Source organism: Pygocentrus nattereri, chromosome 9, assembly GCF_015220715.1.
Source record: "Pygocentrus nattereri isolate fPygNat1 chromosome 9, fPygNat1.pri, whole genome shotgun sequence".
NCBI lineage: Eukaryota > Metazoa > Chordata > Actinopteri > Characiformes > Serrasalmidae > Pygocentrus > Pygocentrus nattereri.
Genome location: NC_051219.1, coordinates 17,706,461 through 17,728,097, shown reverse-complemented (window position 1 = coordinate 17,728,097; position 21,637 = coordinate 17,706,461). Strand labels below are relative to the sequence as shown.

Here is a 21,637-nt window from a genome sequence, read left to right as displayed (position 1 = left end):
AGCCCATATAATGGAAAACGGAACTCCTGTGTTTCCTGTAGTATACAGACATTGCTAAAGTTAAAAAATAAACAATCTATATATGGACACTAAGCTGCAAAAACAGCCTGTTTTGAATTCACTGTTTCTGTGATGTCACAAAAACCGACACTTTCACATATATCTGCCTATTCAGCCAACAGTAGTTTAGCTTCGCCTATTCATGCAGCAGTAATCAGGAGTAATAAGATACAAAACAGGGCAAATAATCAGAACAGAGATCTGTTTTAAAGGCACAATAAGAAAAACAGTCTGTTGATTTCCAAGGGATAAAGAGAGGTGGACAAATGGTCATGTAAAAGCGAATTATGACAAAATGTAAGATATGTGGTCTTTAAATGAAAAGACCATTTTCAAGTCAAGACTCTTTATTTCTAACTTGTGTTGCTTTTTCTATCTTACTAAAACTATTTCTCACTTTATGGGACTATTACACCTCAGAACTAAAATGATTCAAATGTAATTGTTATATCTATGTTCTTGTACCTGGATCACTCGTTTTTGCCATCTGTAAGAGCTGAATTTGTACACACTAAAGTTGTACAGTGAGGCTTGCTTCTCCTGGAAGAGAAGAACAAATGAACAAATGACACAATAACATATTTTGCATTGCATTTTCTTTAAAAAAAAGAAAGAAAGAAAGAAAGAAAGAAAGAAAACTGTCATGTTGTCTATAATGCCTGCCTGTGATTGGCCAGACAATTCCCTTGAAATGTTGAGCTGCAAGTTTCTTTGTTTCCTCATAGGAACCATGCCAACCCTACCACAAAGTTCCAGGAATGGTACCATCAATGACATATGACTAACACAATACACAGCAAAAACCAAGAATGCAGCCTTCCTTGAGAATTCATCAGGCAAACAAGAGTTTCTTGAGAACAGCACTTTGATTTATTGTAAAAGAATAAATCTGACAATAAACTGATAATAAACTGACAATAATAATAACTGTATATGGACCTGTATCATTTAGCATAGTTCTGCTTAAAATTAGCTACAAATGTCACTACCAAGACAGTCAGTATCTGAATATTTAGTACAGTGTCAGAAGTGTTATGATTGTTTTAGTAGTGACAAAATGGAATGTTCAATCATTTGTTTTAATAAAATAAACATAATTAAAGAAAAAGGTCACTAAAAGCAAAAAGTCCAAGTCAGCTAAAGTCCAAAATGTATTTTGATCTCTTTGAGCCAGTTTGGTAAAATGATTCATATAGAATGGACCTTAAAACCCTCCTCAGCTGCTGCTCAATACAGTTTAGTGTTTATCCTGCTTCATCACATCTGCTTCAGCTCAGCAGTCGACTATCAAGTCAAATCAAGTGTCAACAAAACAAAAATTGTGAAGACTTTGAATATGAGAGGTTTTTTTTCTATTAAACAAAAAAGGCAAGGCTCTTCCACTTCACCTCAAAATCAAAACTTTTCTGCAGCAGCTGCAGCTGGTCCCTCCTGGCCATGTCCAAAGCGTCATCAATGCTCAGCTGTCCGTTCTTCACCTTGTGCATAATATTCAGTTGCATCTCATTGCTGAGCTACAAAATGAACAGCAGGGCATTATGGGGACTGCAAAAGCTATTTAGCACACAGTGCAAACATTCAATACAATCATATGAAGTACTCTGTGTCTGATTTATGGAACTTTTGTACTTTTGTACTGGTAAGAAGATGAGATTTGAGTGGCTTTCACACGTGAAATCAAGCGCCAACCCCCCAGCACCTCACTTATATATATATATTTTACAGGAAACACTTCCTAATTCATACAGATGTTTCAGTAGAGAGGCAGCAAAATGACAGCATTCAGCAGCTCGTGAGCCAATGGCTGTGTTCGTATGCAGAATTTAAGGTTCAACTGTGAGTGCACTTCTCCCTCTACTGACCAAAATTTACAGACTTAAAATTACTGAAGAGAATATTATGGGATTTTTAACTATTAAGGGGGTAGAACTTCTTGTGTGATTTTTCTTAACGTAACATATTTCCATGCAGTATTATTGAAGTGTATGAGGTGTTTCTACAATAGCTTTTTGTGGGTAGTAGTATAAAACAAGAACACACTGCAATGTCTTTAAATGGAACATCACAGCATTTGTTTACACCAATATCTCCACCTCTGTCATGCATGCAAAGCAAGTACAACCACTTTAGTAATGGATTGCCATGTGCACAGATTATTAGTATCACTATTATCTATTTTTGTTCTTATTATTGGTATTATGAATGATACTGACAATAGATTTGGTTAGTTAACAGCAAGTCAAGCAAATGTTTTCAGGATGTTAAACTATTATGCTCAAATTTACATACATTAATTCCAGATGTGAGTTTGTTTGTACAGACGTGGCAAAAATGTAAGTAATGAACAACAAAACTATGGGGAAAATCCACATGTGCTCAGCTTTGATTGTATGCAACTTTGAGGAATAAGTGATACGAATATTGAAACCTTCAGTATCAGTCTATATTGTTTTCTTTTAAAACTACTAAGCTTTAAAATGAGCTGTTGTTACTGAAGCACTTCACTTTAGATCATCTAAGAATCTAAAAGTACGCTATCATGCTCAAACTACTCAAACACAATACTACCCTGATGGAAGAAATACAGGGATATCATGACATCATGCGATACGTGAATGTGTGCTATTTCAGGCTACTTTTTTTACAGCATTTAACCACATTCATTCATTGTTTTCACTTCCAATATGCAATTCAGCATTTTCTGCTGTTCCCAGCCTGATACCAGTATTGGCTCAGCGACATCTCTACCTCGCATGTAAACTAGAGATGGTTTTATGCACCGCACTGCAAAGGTCTAACAGGTGAGCAAAAATACAAGGAAGTGGTTTGTGGACAAAATGGATGCATAAAGAAGAAGAGGGAAACTTCTGTAAGCTATTGTTCATGTATATCCCACCCAAACAGTCCGCCCAGTGATATGCTCCCAAGTACTCTTCAAAAAACTATAACAGGCAGTGATGATCACAGATGGCGTTCGGTTTGATTTGTTACACTTTACATGTCCCTGTTTCACTAAAATGAAGCAACATCAGATTAAATTTTGAATAAATTAATACTCATATGTAATGCTACACACCTTAAATCACAGCAGCACTGTGGCTACAAGTAGACAAACAAAGCTGAAATCAGGTTACATCCAAACAACTGATTACACGTCCAGGTTTTCTTGTGCAATTTGGAGTAAAATACACTGTCTGATCAGGAGAATACTACAAAAGACAAAGTTGTGCACTCCAACCTGTAAGTACTACAGACAACCTACTGATATTGATGCGTTTAAAGCCAGGGTCTGGCTTGCTCTGGCTGAAGTGAGGAATGAACCCCATGCTGAAGCGCCGTAAAGCGTACCTGAGGCAAGTCCATCGCCTTTCTGCTCTCCATGCTTCTGGAGCTCTGCTGGCTACGTGACAACAGCATCAGTGAAAGGGCGTCCAAGCAAGAGCACAGCAACCCACTGTCTGCTTCCACAAACTTCGTCAAAATGAGCAGAGGAGAAAAGGAAGCAAGGTGTGCTGTGGGCTTTAAAGCTCGCAGTGCCGACGTCACGAGAGGGGGAGAGACGAGGTTTTGCCTCTGCAAAGTCTCCTGCGTTTAAAATGACTCGGCGCCACTTCACTGGAGACTGGACTAAACCTCGGAAACCTTTCAAAACAGCTCAATAAGCTGTACCCATTTGTCGCTTTGAAGTAAAGAGAATAAAGTGAGGTGTTTAGGGTTGTAGGCTCCTGTGTGTAGTAACGCGGTAAGAACGCTGCTAGCGTTAGCTGACCGACCTGCTTCATCAGTTTCAGAAACAAATACCGACACAGCGTCGCCCGCAGCTCCGGTCAGAAGAACTGCCTCCTCCAAAGCGCCTGATTACCTCCATTAGCTCAGTGTTACTCCATAAGAGCCTCTGAGTAACTGCGTGGTGGTGTCCTCAGGCGCCAAGTGAAGCTAAATAATCTAATTAAACCTACATACGGTGTCCTAATGTCTTACAGTCCCAGCAAACACAAGAGTCAAATATGTGTATGGAACTAAACTTGAGTGCAACATTGAACATCCAGCGGAGACTGAATGAAAAAAATAAGATATAAATATAAAACACGACTTAAAATAGTTACACCAGATAACTAATGGGCTAGCAAATGGCAGGTGGTTCCGCTCGCTAGCTTTGAGTTAGCTTTAGCTTGCTAGGTTTCTCTGACTGTGTGGACGGACAAGAGACGTGGCCTTGTGGTTGGTCAGGACAATATTAAAGGGTTAGCCAAGATCAGAATTGCCCAGTTTACATGGAGAGGAGAGATACATGGTAAAATATACTGGTTATTTATTGGTCTTTGGAACATTATTTAAAGAGTATAGGGGTGTGTGTGGGGGGGGGGGGGGGGGGTAATCAGTAGATCCCTACTTAGTAAGCTTTTGGTTTAGAAGGATTTCGTGAATTGTCATATGTCGACAAAACCTGTATACATCGTTCAGAATTGGTAGTGCCTTCATAGATGTGCGTCACCCAAGTCATGTACACTAATGCACCCCCATGCCATCATGGATGCTGGCTTTTGAGCTGTGTGCTGAGAATGAGCTGGGTGGTCTTTAGCCCAGAGGATGCAGTGTCCATAATTCCAACATTTCCAGTCCATAATTGAACATTTGGATTTGTCAGACCACAGAACACTTCTCCACTTTGCCTTAATACATCTTAAATGAACCCGGTGGGATTTCTGGATCTTGTTTATATACGGTTTCTTCTTTGCATGGTTTTAGTTTTAGCTTGTGTTTGTGGATGCAGTGACGAACAGCTTTCACAGAGAATGGCTTTCTGAAGTGTTCCTGAGGCCATGCAATGATTTCCACTACAGAATCATTCGTCTGTTTTTAATGTAGTGCCGCCAGAGGACCTGAAGATCACAGACATCTAATATTGGTTTTCAGCCATTTCTCTTTCAGATTTCTCTAGATTCTCTAAATCTTTTAAAGATATTAAGTACAGTAGATGATGATGTTCTCATAGACTCCTAGATATTCCTAATATCAATATTACTGCTGATAATATTAGTAGTATAATCACTTGTAGGTAGTTTGACCAGAGGAGGATGGGTCCCCCCTGGTGAGCCTGGTTCCTCCCAAGGTTTCTTCCTCAGTTCTGAGGGAGTTTTTCCTTGCCACTGCTTGCCCACTGGGGGGTTTCTGTATATTCTGTACATTCTTTCAGTCCTGTGGAAACTTTGTCATTTCTGAAATCCTGTAAAGTCCTCGAGGTCTTTGCTATTGTATGTTACATGTTACTCTTGGATTATTGCACTATTTGTACATGCAGTCTTCCACAGTGGTGAACCCCTCCTCAACTTTACTTCTGGAAGACTCAGCCTCTCTGAGCTGCTCTTTTTCTACCCGTACATGTTAGTGACCTGTTGCTAATTAAAAACCATGTGTTTTTTAGCATTATATAGTATATATTTTTCAAAAACAATAAATGTTCAACGTGTTGTCTTTGTACTATTTTCAATTAAATATAGGGTTCAAATGATTTGCACTTCATTGCATTTTTTATTTGCATTTTACACAGTGTCCCAACCTTTTGGAAACGGGGTATCCATGCACCTTTCAAACTGCACCAAAACTGAAATCAAAAATCAAAATGAAAACCTATATAAAAACAGAAACGGAATATTTCAAAACTATAATAACCCTGATCCAGATTCTCTAATGTGTTTCAAGAAATAAAAAAAAAATCTGAAATGTATTCAAATCCTTACTTTTCTGTATTCTATTTCAGGCCCAAGGCCCACTGTAGGGGTTATTTGCTTTTGAATGTCATGCAATGAATTCATTTTGACACTGTGGGGCGATAGTGAGCACAGGTGTATAGGCTATATTGCCGAGATTGGGCCAACTTTGAATGTTTAGGTGAACACTGGGATACCACACAGTTTTTAGCAGTTTAGAAAAATGGCAGTGGAAAGTTTTCTTACTTGCTCAAGCTGTGAAATAAAACCATTTATTGTGCTCAACAAGCCTTTCATATTATTTTGTAAGTTTGAGGAAGACAAGTGTCCTTATATTCACTAATGGACTTCTCAGTGAAACATGGTATCAGGGAGGGTCTCTGAGCTAATTTTTTTCACTCGATGATAGGTTGGGGTGGTGGAAGGAAGTTGGAACAAAATATTATTGTTTAATATTTTCCCTTCCTGTTGGCACACTCCGATGATGTTTTATAGACAAACATAAGTTATTACGTTTCATTCAGATGAGAAACAAGAACTTTGTCTTTTAAAGGGTAAGATATACCAAATTGTGCTTAGTGGACAACAATTTTGATTTCAGGTTCATTTTAAAGAGGCTCTTCTTGTGACTGAGCCTTTAAGACTGATGTAAATGATCTCTACTCTGCTTCAGTCCAGACTGAAGCCCCCCCAAGTAGGAGGGCAAATAAGGCCCCCATATGCTCAGAAATGGCCCTGTTTGACAGCAGTATAATTTCAACTGCAAATACATAATACAAATTCTCAGAACAAATGAACAAATAATGAAGTAAGGTTGTAAATTTAGTCTTATCCATTAGAAGGCGCAGTTGCGCAAAGTACTTAGTAAAACCAAGCCAGGAAGAGTGTCCAAGCAAACTACAGATTATGAATGAAAAAGAAAAGTCAGTTTATAATAGGCCAACGTTTCAACCACTGTCCAGAAACAAATAGTGCAATAAACCAGTAGTGTAATATTCATTAATATATATTCAAATAAAAAAAAGAAATAATGATTTTTCTCATAAATACTAGACAGTGAGTGGAGTGTGTACAGAGTGTGTATTTGAACTGGAATAATGACTATAAGTGTACAATGTCTGATTTGAGTGAACCATATTCAAACCTTAATTCCAAAAGGTTTTTTTTTTATGTGAAAACATTTTATCCTTTATTTAAACAAAAGGATAGGATTTTTAATGTTTCATCTTATGAAAGGGACATATGGGCTGGTCATGGGCTGGAGGTTAGGGATCCAGCCTTGTGACCGGAAGGTTACCGGTTCAATCCCCAGAGCCGACAGCACATGACTGAGGTGTCCTTGACCAAGGCACCTAACCCCCAACTGCTCTGCGCTGCGCTGCGGATTGGGCTGCCCACCGCTCCGGGCAAGTGTGCTCACTGCCCCCTAGTGTTTGTGTGCTCACTAGTGTGTATGTGGTGTTTCACTTCACGGATGGGTTAAATGCAGAGGTGAAATTTCACAATTTGTGGGACTAATAAGGGTCTCTTAATTTAATCAAAATGCCTTCTTTGTTTTAAACAATGAACTACAACTGAATGGACTGACCTTTCAGACCTTCTAAGATGATGATGGGGCCAACGCTTAGATCGCGAGTTCGATCCCTGGTGATGCTACAGCCATCCGTGAAGTCCAAGAGAGCACAATTGGCCTCGCTCTCTGGGTGGGTGGGATGCCCGCCTTCTCCCTTCATCACTCAGCATGATGCTAGTCAGTGCAGGCATCTGTTAGCTGACATAACTAGTCTGGCAGATGGCACTTTCCTCGCTTTCCAATGATGCTGAGCTGCATTTGAGAAGATAATGCAGCTTTCTTCATGGGTCTTGGTGAAACAACAATGGAGGCCCTGTAGGGTTGCACAGCTGAAGATGTGAGTCAAGGAAGAATGGCAAACTATTTGCATCAACTGCCGTTTCATGACTGTATGTACTGGAGTGTCTTTATTCCCCAGTTGATTAAATGTTGTTAAAAGTAAAGGTGATGTTAGATAGTGGTATAATTCCTGGAACATGTTGCAGGTATCAAATTTATAATCAGTGTATACTTGCAAGATACATTTTGATATATTTATATTATTTAGAATATGTTCTTGTATTTATTTATTTATTTAGGCATTTTACATATTCTCCCAACCTGTGGAATTTAGGTTTATAGGAATCATAGCCCTTTACATATAGTCTGCACATCTCAAGGGACCAGAAATATGGGAATATGGTCTAGATATGGCATTTGTGCCTGGAGTGATACATCAAAATGCTTTAGACCCAAAACATCCTACTACAACTTATAACTCTGATTCCCAGTCCTGCTCCTGGAGCACTTAAGCATTCCTCTCTGGACTTGGGAAGTGAGTTGGGTTCTTCAGTTTGAGACCTTCAGCAGCACACCATGGACACTATGGACTACTGCTTCAGCCATCTGAACCAGAAAAAACTAATCTATGATTTAGAGAGTCTTCATAGACTCTCCTTCACATTCTGTAAGATCTGTGCAAGGTCCACCGAGAGAAGTCACCAGGGTCGCTGAGGAAGAAGGAGTAGCTCCAAGTAACTGGTAACACTTCAGCATAGTTAGACCTTTTTGCATATTAGAGTTGATACAGTGCCACCTGGACGTTAATGACAAAAGTTTGGGTTATTCCAGGATTCATGAAACATCAATAAAATTCAAGGAAAACCCTTACCAGGAAAATCATCTTCAAGTACTGAAAGGGAGGGTGTAATACTTGGTCATTTTTCCTTCGAAGTTTTAGAAAAAACACCGGTTTTATTTCCATTTGGAAGTGAAACAGATACTTGCTGATGACATTACTTTCTGTAAGTTCCTGTTATATTTGGGAAGTCAGATCATGTCTGGTGCTTGTGCTTTTTCCTTTGTTCTTTGTCCTTTGTCCTTTTCAAATTCAGTGTAGTCCCAGTGATGTACATTTGTCTGGTTAATTAATTAACAGAGGCAGTTACAAAGCATCAGTTTAGTGCAAACTGTTGTTTGCACTAGGAGAGCATTTTGACCACTCAGGTATGCCCCTAAAACTACTGATGTGTACAGCCGGTTTGAACTTCCTCAGGCTAGGGGATTTCCTACTACTTCTTGAAATCTGACAGCAAATTGTCCTGGCTTTAGCATTTGTAGAACAGTCTACTGGAAACACCAACAAAAAGGGATTCACCCGGTGTATATTTGTTCAATTATCCAATTCAAGTCTTAAGAAATGGATGAGTATCTTTTCACTACAGAACATAAGCTCCCCAGGCCTGCTTCCCCACATCAACATTTTAGCTTTTATTTGATCATTTTACCCACTTTACTGAAACAAAGATCCATCCATCCCATCCATCCATTTTCTAAGCCGCTTCTCCGTCAGTGTCGCGGGGGGGTGCTGGAGCCTATCCCAGCAGTCTTCGCGCAGAAGGCAGGATACACCCTGGACAGGTCGCCAGTCCATCGCAGGGCTGAAACAAAGATGTGCCCCAAAATAATTTTAGAACAATAAATCATTATTTACTCATAATAAGTCAACATTTTAATATAGTAAGCCATTATCGAAAGAGAGTAATACAAAATTTGAAAACCATGATTGAATGCCCATGACCATCATTCCCCCTGACAGCACTGCATTAAAAACTGGCATAATTTTGTCATGGATACCACTACATGCTCAGGAATACTCTGACAAACAATTGTCAGTAAACACCGTCTATCACTGTACTCACAAATGAAAAGTTAAGACTATACAATGCACAGCAGGAGCTATATGTCAAGGAAATATCTTCACTGGGCTCAAACTCTTCTAAACTGGACTGATGCTCAGTGGAAACCTTTATTGTGGTCTGATGAGTCAAACTTTCAGATTATTTAGGCAATAATGGACATTTTCTTCTCTGAGGCAAAGAAGAAATGGACCACCCAAGCTCTTACCAACATAAAGTTCAGAAGCCGGAATCTGTCATGATATGGGGTGTGTTAGTGTCCATGGCACAAAGTAGAAAAATAAAGAATAAAACATAGACCATTTTTCTCCCTTGTGAAAGGGCCTCTGTAATACACATACATAGCTAGCTAGGTATGTGAAAGCTTAGACCAATACCTCTTTGTCACAACATAATTCCCCTGTTCAGGCACAAATACTACTTTTGTAGTTCTGTTTTTTTTAAGCTGTGCAATGTGACATACCTCAGACCTGTGTGTACTCTACCCACCCACCCCAACCAACCTCAAAAAAGGAAGGAAAAAAGAAAAAGAACTTCCTTGATGAAAAGGTAATGCATGTAAGGCATCACATGAAGGTCAGCAGAATCAGTGAGATCTGGGGTGGGAGGCCAGCTCCCACACAGATTTCTGCCGCAAGTGTGCAGATAGTGAAAGCCTGGGCTACGTCAGTGCGGGTGAACGCCAGAGCAGAGAAACTGCGGGATAAAGGAGAGCTGCTGGGAAATAGTCGTGTTGGTGCGCCGTGTTTTCTGAGAGGGAAAGGAAACCCCCTTCACGCAGCAGCCAGAGGGGCGCACCATAAAGGCGTGAACAACAAACGGAATACAAAACAGAAACATTCTGCTTCACAGACAGTCAGAGCTTTCGTGGCTAGTGGAGTTTCTTCACCTGCACTCGTAGTTTTTGGCCTAAAACTATCAAAGATGAGAGCAATCTCCATTATTCTTTTGGTAAGTATCGTTAAATGTCCCTGCTGTGGATGTGCTGTTTGATTTGCGCAGTAAACGAAGACTACGCGACTAGACGAAGAGCGCTGTATTATACTGATAAAATCCGTGCTGTTATTGTATTATATAGAAAATGACATGTATTTAAGAGTATAATGCGTTTCGTATCCATTTTTCATTCGTATCATTCGTTATTTGGCATTAACGACGCCTGTCATTTTAAACTTTCACTTTCGTTAGCTCGTACATGCTATGCTGAATAATAGAGCTAACCGTCTTGTTTTGCGCAGATATTTCAGACTAAGGTTTTTAGACCTCAGTCAGTGTTAAACGAGGCTTGAGTTGCTTTTCTATTCGCCAGCTTCTTGTTCGAATGTTCCCGTTCCACCTTAAATGGTGCAGCAGTTCCACTCTGGCACCACCACCTCGGGCATTTAAGGTGGAACGGAGAAAATCCAACAGGAAGCAGGCGAACAGGTAGCTTAGCTAATTTCAGCTTCGTCAGTGTTAACGAGTTTTTGGTCGTTTTTAAGCAGGGCCGTTTTCGTGTAAGTTTCGTGAGAGAGTGAGGGTGAGAGAGAGAGAGAGAGAGAGAGAGAGAGAGAGAGAGAGAGAGAGAGAGAGAGTTTTGGGGACTTTCCGTAGGCTCTGGGCTGAACGTCTGTTTTTCTTTGCTTTGTTCGCTGATGTAACTTTCACTCTATGTCAATCCCTCCAGGTCTTCCCTGTTCTGGTGTACTCCTGTGACGAGCGAGAGTATCTTAAAGATGGTCTTTGCTGCAAGATGTGTGGCCCAGGTATGATAAGACCTCACAGAGCAGTTCCAGTAAGATCTACTTTAATTAATGGAATTCTCCATCAGAAAAACATTGTTTACAGCAGGGCGGCCAAACTCAACCACTAAACAGCCATAAATCTCAGCAATCCCTGGGCCTGCTGTGTCATTTTGTTTTTATTTGACATATTATTATCACCCCAACTGGCCTTCTCTCATTCACAATATGCCAAAACTACATTGGCAAAAAATAGCCACTGAATTATCGAATGATCCAAAAATAATTTCTAAAAATAAAAACAAATTGTTTTATGACCGCTGGGATAGGCTCCAGCAGCCCCCCCCCCCCCCCCCCCCTTGTGCCTTCTGTTTGACACATGGGCTCTACAACATACTGAATGAGTGAAGTCAGGCAGACTGTTCTGTATTTGAATTCAGCTTAATGTGTCTTAAGTTTATTTGACAGCTCTTGGACTGAACTGAATTATTCAAGCTATTACTGAATGTAGCACCTTGTGTTTTGTTTTGCAGTGGATTTTGGATGTGCCCTTGTTCTACAGACAAAAAAAATCATTAATGTTCTCTGTGACTGTGTTGCAGGTTCAAGAATGAAGCAGAATACAGACTGCATGGATCCACATTGTCAGTCATGTGAAACTGGACAATACCAGGATGGTTTCACTAAGGACACCAAATGCAAACAGCAACCTTACTGCGACCCTAGTGAGTTTATATTCCTGGACAAATTTGGTCTATTTATGTAAAATGCAAAGGTACCAATCAATGTCCTCACACTAGAGGTCAGAGCCACATAGCTACAGGACAATTCTTTCTTCATAATTTACCAATACCTATACTACCATACTAAACAAAGACTACTAGTGCTAGACCTTCAGTTTGGAGCATCAATGTAAAACCACCTTTGAGACAGTGCTAATTTCTGTTAACACCCCTATGGGAATCTAGTTGTATGATAGACTTAAGCTATTAGTAATTCACACAACTTTTTTGGCCCTTCTAGGCTGAACACGGACATATGGGGCTTCAAGAAATTTCCCATATTTTATTTAAAGCTTAACATATATTAACATGTATTTCACTTTGTATGTAGCAGTTTTACTGTGACTGCTTCAGTAAAGTGTCCTGACTTAGAGCTACAGTTACTGTTCAATTTCTGACATCTCACTGAAAACAGGTTAGACAGCGGCTCATACTTATAGTGAGTGACATATCAAGTTCTTCATGGAAGTGGTCCCATTTGTTGGAAATCACACTGTGACTACGTGAATCCCTCTGTCAATTCCTAATTATGTTGGGGAATGTTTCAAAATGTCTGTAGTTCAATCACTGAGATGTGAACAAAGTCATTCAGAGTGCTGTACTGTAGAGAGACTTGTTGACTCGGGTGTCTTTACAATAGTAATATTATAAAGCTGGTAAAGATAAAGGCGTTTTATTTAGTATCTATTATGATTACTGAGCCAGCATGTTTCTTTATATGTAATGTTAGAAATGTTAATGATGGCAAAATAAATGTAAATCCGGATGGATTTCACACCAAATTATATTTCAAAAATATCATGAAAGACTCAGACATCTTGCATTTTTATCTGAAGCCATTTCATTTAATAACTTTCTGGGAGGAAGTTTTCAGTGGTATTAAACACTCTGGACATCTGATTCTGAGTCCGATTTCCTCAAGAAAATTACATTTAATTATGTAGAATTTTTTAAAATGTGAATTCATTTTTAATCTGACAGCTTGGCTGTATCTGCCTAAATACCTTGACCAATAAAATCCTGATTGGACAGTTTACTGTTAGGCCTTACAATAAGCATGAGTCTTTTAAACAAAAACTAACCAAAAAATCACAGATATATAGTTTTTTATTTCACAGAAATCATCAGCCTGTCTCCGAAGTCTGAGGGCTCCCCACTGTACTATATGTACCACTTATTCCATTTTGTGCTCTAGCAAAAAAGCCCAGCCTGACTGAACATGCTAAAAAGGCCAATTGCTAATTAGCATGACATTTTCATGATGCTAATCGGTGGTAATTCTTTTTAGTCACTGTTAGCAACGTTACCGTGAGCATGACCAAACCATATCTTTAATTTCCACTAGGTCTGTTTTAGTGTTGACTGAATTTGCACACAGTTTCTACTAGTGTTATGTGGTAATAGTGTAATGATCTCCTGTGTTTTGCACATTTTTATTTCAGCTCTACCCCTCTTGTCCTTTTCTTCTTTGAACAGATCTATTTTTTCAGAATCAAACTAATCCAAGTAAGACCGAGCGCACTCAATGTCAGTGTATGCCTGACCATCACTGCCCCACTCCAGAATGCATTGCATGTCAGAGAAACACAGTGTGCCAAAAAGGGGAAAAAGTCAAGGAGATTGGTAAGTACATTGCATATTCAGATGAATGAGAAAAAGAAACAGGATACACGCAAAAATGCAAAGCAATGCACTTTGTAGCTGTGGGCATTATAGTTATTTTCAAAGTTTTGAATTATTTCAGTACAATTATTCATTTTTAGTGAATCGTTTACCAAACCATTGCATTAGGTCTGTGACAGTAACCAGTACATTCATAGTCATTGCATATGGGAATACACAATTTGTAGCCACACTCTAGCACAAAGTGACACGGCAGCAGAACGACAGTTGATAAATTGAGTTGAAATTTTCTCAGCTTTGTGCCAGTGAACTATGATGCAGTGAAGACTTAATCTAAATTACTGACTCAAACAGAGTCATTTTATTAAAACAAATAATTAAGCATTACATTTTGTCATTGGTAAAAAAAATCATAACACTGTAAGCTATACAGAATGTTTTAGTAGTGACAGTTGTAACTAATTTTGAGAATAACTTGCCAGCACATGACTAGCAGACTAGCAGCTTTGAACAGCTGCACACAAAGAAAAACAATATTTTCATTCAAACACAAAGGTTTACTTAATTGCAGAAAATATGTTTTGGTAATAACAATTCATAACATTAAACACAGAATTTCATGATTTGTGACATTTGTTTTTGACATAATTTGAATATGCCTGTTGCACTTTACATTGTGCGTAAATTTCATAAAGAATGGGTCAAAAGAAACATTACCATTACCATTTTGGAGATACAAGGTTTTCTTCTGACAAGTGATATGGAATATGTACAGTGAGGAAAATAAGTATTTGAACACCCTGCAACTTTGCAAGTTCTCCCACTTAGAAATCATGGATGGAAATTTTCATCTTAGGTGCATGTCCACTGGGAGAGACATAATCTAAAAAAAAATCTGGAAATCACAATGTATGATTTTTTAATCATTTATTTTTGTGTTACTGCTGCAAATAAGTATTTGAACACCTGTCAATCAGCAAAAATTCTGGCCCTCAAAGACCTGTTAGTCCACCTCCACTCCACTTATTATTCTAAATTAGAAGCAGGTCGTTAGCTGCATAGTGACACCTGTCCACCCCACACAATCAGTATGACTCCAACTACTAACATGGCTAAGACCAAAGAGCTGTCCAAAGACACCAGAGACAAAATTGTAGACCTCCACAAGGCTGGAAAGGGCTACGGGGCAATTGCCAAGCAGCTTGGTGAAAAAAGATCAACTGTTAAAGCAATTATTAGAAAATGGAAGAAGCTAAACATGACTGTCAATCTCCCTCGGACTGGGGCTCCACGCAAGATCTCACCTTGTGACGTATCAATGATCCTAAGAAAGGTGAGGAATCAGCCCAGAACTACACGGGAGAGCTGCCACTACTGTTTCCAAGATTACTGTGGGTAATACACTGAGACGTCATAGTTTAAAGTCATGCATGGCACGGAAGGTTCCCCTGCTTAAATCAGCACACGTCCAGGCCCGTCTTTTGTTTGCCCATGACCATTTGGATGATCCAGAGGAGACATGGGAGAAGGTTCTGTGGTCAGATTAGACCAAAATAGAACTTTTTGGTCTTAATTCCACTCGCTGTGTTTGGAGGACGAAGAATGATGAGTAACATCCCAAACACACCATCCCTACTGTGAAGCATGGGGGTGGAAGCATCATGCTTTGGGGGTGTTTTTCTGCACATGGGACAGGACGACTGCACTGTATTAAGGAGAGGATGACCGGGGCCATGTATTGTGAGATTTTTGGGGAACAACCTCCTTCCCTCAGTTAGAGCATTGAAGATGTGTCATGGCTGGGTCTTCCAACATGACAATGACCCAAAGCACACAGCCAGGATAACCAAGGAGTGGCTCCATAAGAAGCATATCAAGGTTCTGGAGTGGCCTAGCCAGTCTCCAGACCTAAACCCTATAGAAAATCTTTGGAGGGAGCTCAAACTCCGTGTTTCTCAGCAACAGTCCAGAAACCTGGCTGACCTGGAGAACATCTATGTGGAGGAATGGGCCAAAATCCCCGCTGCAGTGTGTGTAAACCTGGTGAAAAACTACAGGAAACGTTTGACCTCTGTAATTGCAAACAAAGGCTACTGTACCAAATATGAACATTGATGTTCACAGGTGTTCAAATACTTATTTGCAGCAGTAACACACAAATAAATTATTTTAAAAATCATACATTGTGATTTCCGGATTTTATTTTTTTAGATTATGTCTCTCCCAGTGGACATGCACCTAAGATGAAAATTTCAGACCCCTCCATGATTTCTAAGTGGGAGAACTTGCAAAGTCACAGGGTGTTCAAATACTTATTTTCCTCACTGTACATGTAAGTGGAATATTGCTGTCTGGCTATGGTTTGCTCAAGTAAATCAACAAGTCAACAAAGCGTTTCTTTAAATTGGTGTTGAAAGAATTTTTATCGTCACTGTGGGCTGCAGTAACTTGATTAAAATCACTGAGCCTGGGCCTGAGTTCACAGTTTTATTAGAGCTGAACAGGGCAAGTGAACTTGCTACACAACCACCAGGCCATCACTCATCCAAAAGCACTTCCTTAATAATCTCTTACTCTCATAGTAAAGTTAGCATAGCCTTTTAACAAAAAACAAAAAAATCTAAAACAAAATTTTTTAAAGGTGATGTAATGACATTATAATGTAGTTTACCTAATACTTACAAAAAACAAAAGCTATTGTGTATTATTTACTTGCCAGTTCACTGAGTAGATTTTGGTTGCACTCCTGCAACTATTTTAGGCGTTATTTGACAAACAAGAATATTTGGAGCTCCAACAGGTTGTTAATTTATACACTGAATAAAACTCTTGAGTAGGTTGTGTCCCTTGAGTCATTTAGTTGCCATGAACAAACCTGTGCAGTTATAATATGTGTCACATAGGCTAAGTAAGCTAAGCTAATATGTAAGCCACGATACATAGGTATGAACTTGTCTTCAACACATCTTCAAAAATATGGGAGTGAATCAGTTCAGGCCAAATATTTGTTAAACAATGAATCATTCACAAATGAATCATCACTAGATGACTGGCCTTGCTGAATGCGTGTAAGCTTGAGACTCAATGGCACTCTTATATATAGCAAAGGCATTCTCAATCTCACAACACTGATATTGTTTTCAACATCGTCTGAACATTCTTTTTGTTTATTAAAGGCAAAATGCAACTCAATACAACTCATCGCAATACAATCATATTTTTTTAGCTTTAGTCACCATGTTGCGCTTGAGTGTTGCATATAACATCAGACATGAATCTTTTTCAGTTTTGAATTAAGCGTATAAATGAATTTGACTTCCCTGAACTTTAAATAGTGAAAGACTACCAAAATAAGTGTTCTGATCATTCTTTACCAACTGTCTAATAATGCTGATACACAGATTTATCAGATTAGTCAAGTTGGACACAAGCAGAGTGGTGTATCTTACAATACAAGTATCTGATTGCTAATGCTGATGTGATTTGTTCTTACAGGCACCCAGTTTTCCGACACAAAGTGTGAGCCCTGTCCTAATGGAACATTTTCCACTGAACCCTCCGCCAGAACCTGCTCACCGTGGAAAGAGTATGTCCTTAGTCTTTGTTTTACCTTTCTGTGTAATTGCCATTAATCTGTGCAAAAGTGTGGACACCCACCATTAAAGCGCATGTGTTGTTGTTGTTGATAGTATCAGAGAAAATACATTAACACTTCAGTGAACTTCTGCAAATTTTAGTGCACAATTTATTTATTATTTGTGAACTAAAATATGAAATGTGACATTACTTTTATACAGGCCATGTTTTATGTTTTATTTTTGCCAATATGTTTAATTCTCAACAAATTCATTAATGATTTCAAACACTGCTGTGTTAGCAGTGTCCAAATACTGTGCTCAAACGGTGCCTGCTATTTTTATATGGTCATATCATCAACGGCCGAGAGTTATCACAAAAGCCAATATTCCTCTCTGATCTTCCCCATACTGTAGGTGTTCCTCAGGAACCGTTGAAAGTGTGCCAGGCTCTTCCACATCTGATCGGATCTGTGGTAAGTACAGACCTATACCATTCAAAGGAATCCCTTACCAGAATATGTATGTCACGTTGTGAGAGCACGTCAGGGCAAGTACTGTTGGCTAGTACAGTAACCCACTCAGGAAGTGAAACCTGAGAGTGCGTGGAACAAAGCACATGGCTGTCAAGTCACCGATCTAGTATCACTTCTTTTAAGACATTTATAGACATAACTGAGTTGTCAGTTGGACTGTCCTGCAGACATATGGCCAAAATTGTTATCATACCTTTTTTGTCTATAATTCCACATCAATAGTTACTGTTATTTTTAATGCTCAGTTGGAAGTAGTAGTTTGAAGCCTGAAGAAAAGAAAATACTTAATCTTTTGATGGCTTTAAGTTACTTTCCTGCATACTCCTACATAACTGCAACACAGAGAACAGCAGCCTGTACAGAAAAACCTGGCTGAGAAAACCCAAAAGAAAAATATATTGTTTAAAAAACTCCCAAAAAAGTCCCAAGACCCTAGCGATCACAAACACAGCCACACGTTTGCTGTCATGAAATGGCAACAAATATTTGCAACAGTTTAGTCAAACGGGCATTGTGAATGGGGCTCGAGTCTGTTGTCTGCACAAAAAGAGAAAGTGACCCTCACTCCACAAACCCAAAACCATGAGAGCGTTTTCCCAGAAGTATGTTTATATGACGGCTCTCCCTTCATGAATGCCCTCTGCTATTGTGAGTAAAAGGCTAGACTTCTCACACCATATATCAAGTTAGGAGAATATCACCACAAATACACCAGAGTAGTATTGATTTATCTTTTACTGCTAACGCCAGACTGAGGAGCAAAAAGGTGTAATTATTTTCTAGAAAATACCCCAAATGCATTTTTTTAATACTGAATGTGTGCTGTTCAGTGTGAGCAATAAAATCATCAGTAAACCTTCCCACTGTAAATAATGAATCAGATGACCTGTGGTCTCTTTCTGGGCTCCCCCAGAAGTTTACTCTTGATTTAGCTTGTTTCAGTTTGAGAGATGTAGCCACCTAATGTAATGTATAAATATTTATGTGTGGACAGGCTTCAGGAAATCACAGTGCTTCCTATTCTTTTCTTGCAGAATATCATTCTAATGTAAGACTGGGTTTATATATTTTCGTTGGACTCGCGCTCTTCATTATCCTCAGTCTTGCAGTGTTCTGCATCTACAAAAAAGGTAATATACATACAGTATTAGTGTGTTTATTGTGTATTTCAGACACCATTTATACATGCTGAGAACTTAACAGTTGCAATACGTTGCTATTAATATACTTTAATATATATTTTTCATCATGTTTTATGGATTTAAAAGTGAAAAGAAGTTAACATGTCTTCTACCAAGATCACACTTCTGTGTAAAACTCAAATAAGATGCCAATGTTAAGCTCAGCAGATAAATGGAAATGATGTGCTAAAATTAGCAGAAAATGCCATATTTAAGTTCCCTGTAAAGGATGTGTTAACATATTCTCACTTTTGCATACGACTGTGGATGTAATTTCATTTGATCTAATGTCTAGGCACTGTGCAGAATTTATATACGTGTGAAAGCTTTAATTATCTGTGACATTTTTTCATTTGATGTTGTTAATTTTAAACTTTCAGGAAGAACAGGATCTGCATGTCTAGAGGAAAAGGTAACCAAATTTCTTCCTCCTCCTGCTCTTTAATGTACATGACATAAGCCATTGATCTGGGATTATTTGCTCATCTGTGTCTTTTATACCTCCCTGTTGCTCCTCTAGATACAGCAGCACTGTCCTCCTTTGTTCCACAATAAGCCTCAACCTGCTGAAGAAAAAATAGCTATAAACTTTGAACAGCCGACCTTGGAGCATACCAATGAACCAGAGGAGGACAATGAACAAGATGACCATTTTAAGCACGGTCTGTCCGCAAACGGCCTGCCCATTGATCAGGATCATAGCAAAATATCTATTCTTTCTCAGCCTGAAACAGTAAGAAGCTCAGAAGGAAGCTATTCAGACCATCTTTAAGATACACATGAGATTGTGAGAGAAGAAAACTTTTCAACAGCGTCTTTGAGTGCATTACTTGGTCACATGTTAGTATGCTGCTTGTCGGGGACATGGAGCAGTTGACATTTGCTATTAGAAATACAGTTCTTAGGAGTAGCTGTAACTTTTAAATCATTTCCATAGAAAACAGTTTCACCATACTGAGCAAAACGCAGAACCCTGATGACTCAAAGTACATATTTAAGAAGCACCTGCCCCACTGGCTTTTACGATAGGCAGCTAGGTTTCAAATCAACAGGTTTCCTGTTGTTTTACTATGTTAAGGGAGAATGTATTGAAATTATTGTCTAAGGTAATTGACCACATGATACAGAAGCAGATAGAGATTAGGTAGAAAACGCTGGAGTATTCATTTAAAACGGAATTGTTCACAGTGGTGATGAGAGGAACCAGACATCCAAAGCATTTAATGCAACTTAAAGCTCCCTCACAAAAAAATGAATACATGGAATGGTTATGAATACACTGCCTGATACTAGTTCTGACATAGGATTTTGGCCTAAATTGTACTTTTTTAAACATTCATGGCAGAGAAGTACATGCAGGGTGCTTTGAGTATTTTTCCAGATTGACCACTTTTTTATCCTGTGGCAAATCGTGACTATTAGCAGTAGGCTTTCAATTCGGGCCATAGATGTCAAAACAAAGTCAGACCAAGAGGAACAAAACACCCCGACCACAATACTAATTTCTGCCAGCATCCCTATTGGAGCTGGAATTATCGTTTGTTAGCGCTAAGATCACAAATTATCATGTAATTAGCATGAACATTCTAGATAAAACAGACAGTTAAAACTTTTAATTCCATGTTTCACATGAAGACATATCAGCATGTATTTTAACTTGTAGCAGTAACTCGTGCAGAAGCAGCTGCCGTTGTTTTCCGTTTCTAACTGTTGAACCTGTTCACAGTCAGTGACGTATGTAGGACTCCCAGAGGACATAGTGAGGGTTTTTTTTTTTTTTTCGCTAAATTGGCCCCGCCCATTGGAAATCAAAAGCTGATTGGTTGATTCCTCTGTCACTTTGCAGGGCTAGCTTAACAATATCCTGCTAGAGAGCACAGTGGGGAAACAGTTCCTGGACTTGTTTCCACCCAATATGTAACAACATAGCAAGAGTAGTACTGTAACACAGGCACAGTGTAGGCTCACTGGTAGTTGAGGCAGCAAATAAAATGTCTATATTTGCAATGTAGATATCACAGCCCCTGGTTCCTGTCACCACCACTGTAAAGAGTTTCTCTACAATGAACTATTCAAGATCAAACCACCCTGAAGAACTTTACAGTTTACAGTTGAATTATTGAATCAGGCATACATTTTGAACGCTATGTAATATATTTTGAAATATAAGTAATTCCATGCAGCCACACCATGTTCATTCATTTTGTCAGCTGTTTCGATGGTACGGTGTCCAGTTAAGGTGACCTCTGCATGTTCTAAACCCCGGCTGCTCATGATACAGAGTGTTATTTTATTCTACTCTAATTTTCAGCTGATTTGTATATTGTAAATGGCTTGTTCTGGTGTGGCTTATGAGAGCTGTTGCACTACTTTCTGTAGCTCATCAGTTGAGTATTCTTATAATATAATTCTTGTGTCTACAGTATTGTGCAAAAAACAACTACATGCAATAAGAATTGTTTGTTTTTAAAGAAACGCTTATTGATATCCTTGTTAGTACACATATCTGATTGCATGAATTGGTTAAATAAGTTAGTTGCTAGCCGTATTTGCGTAGTACCTTACGTTCCAAATATCTAACCTGTTTGCCGTGTTCATTTGTAAATATATTGTTTTATACATCACTGTCTGTTTTAATATTTTTAATCCAGCATGAATGTAGGAACGTAAAGTGAAATAAATATTTAAAAAGAACTGA

General features: G+C 38.8%; 2 protein-coding genes across 2 annotated transcripts in view; one reads left to right on the top strand and one right to left on the bottom strand.

Moving 5' to 3' along the window:
* The window catches only part of LOC108425482 (formin-like protein 13), a 65,490-nt gene extending 62,049 nt beyond the window's left edge, over positions 1 to 3,441 (bottom strand). The window contains exons 1-3 of the mRNA XM_037541283.1: positions 3,409 to 3,441; positions 1,449 to 1,574; positions 526 to 600 (exon numbers count right to left, since the gene is read on the bottom strand). Of these exons, the coding sequence (XP_037397180.1) occupies positions 526 to 600; positions 1,449 to 1,574; positions 3,409 to 3,441 (234 nt within the window). The remainder of the gene's footprint in view (positions 1 to 525; positions 601 to 1,448; positions 1,575 to 3,408) is intronic.
* Positions 3,442 to 10,072: 6,631 nt separating this feature from the next.
* cd40 (CD40 molecule, TNF receptor superfamily member 5) lies at positions 10,073 to 21,637 on the top strand. The gene is made up of 9 exons (XM_017694261.2): positions 10,073 to 10,472; positions 11,188 to 11,266; positions 11,845 to 11,967; positions 13,501 to 13,647; positions 17,143 to 17,233; positions 17,640 to 17,698; positions 18,793 to 18,888; positions 19,320 to 19,351; positions 19,460 to 21,637. Exons 1-9 carry the CDS (start codon positions 10,074 to 10,076, stop codon positions 19,709 to 19,711), a joined length of 1,278 nt encoding a protein of 425 aa, XP_017549750.2. The 5' UTR covers position 10,073; the 3' UTR covers positions 19,712 to 21,637.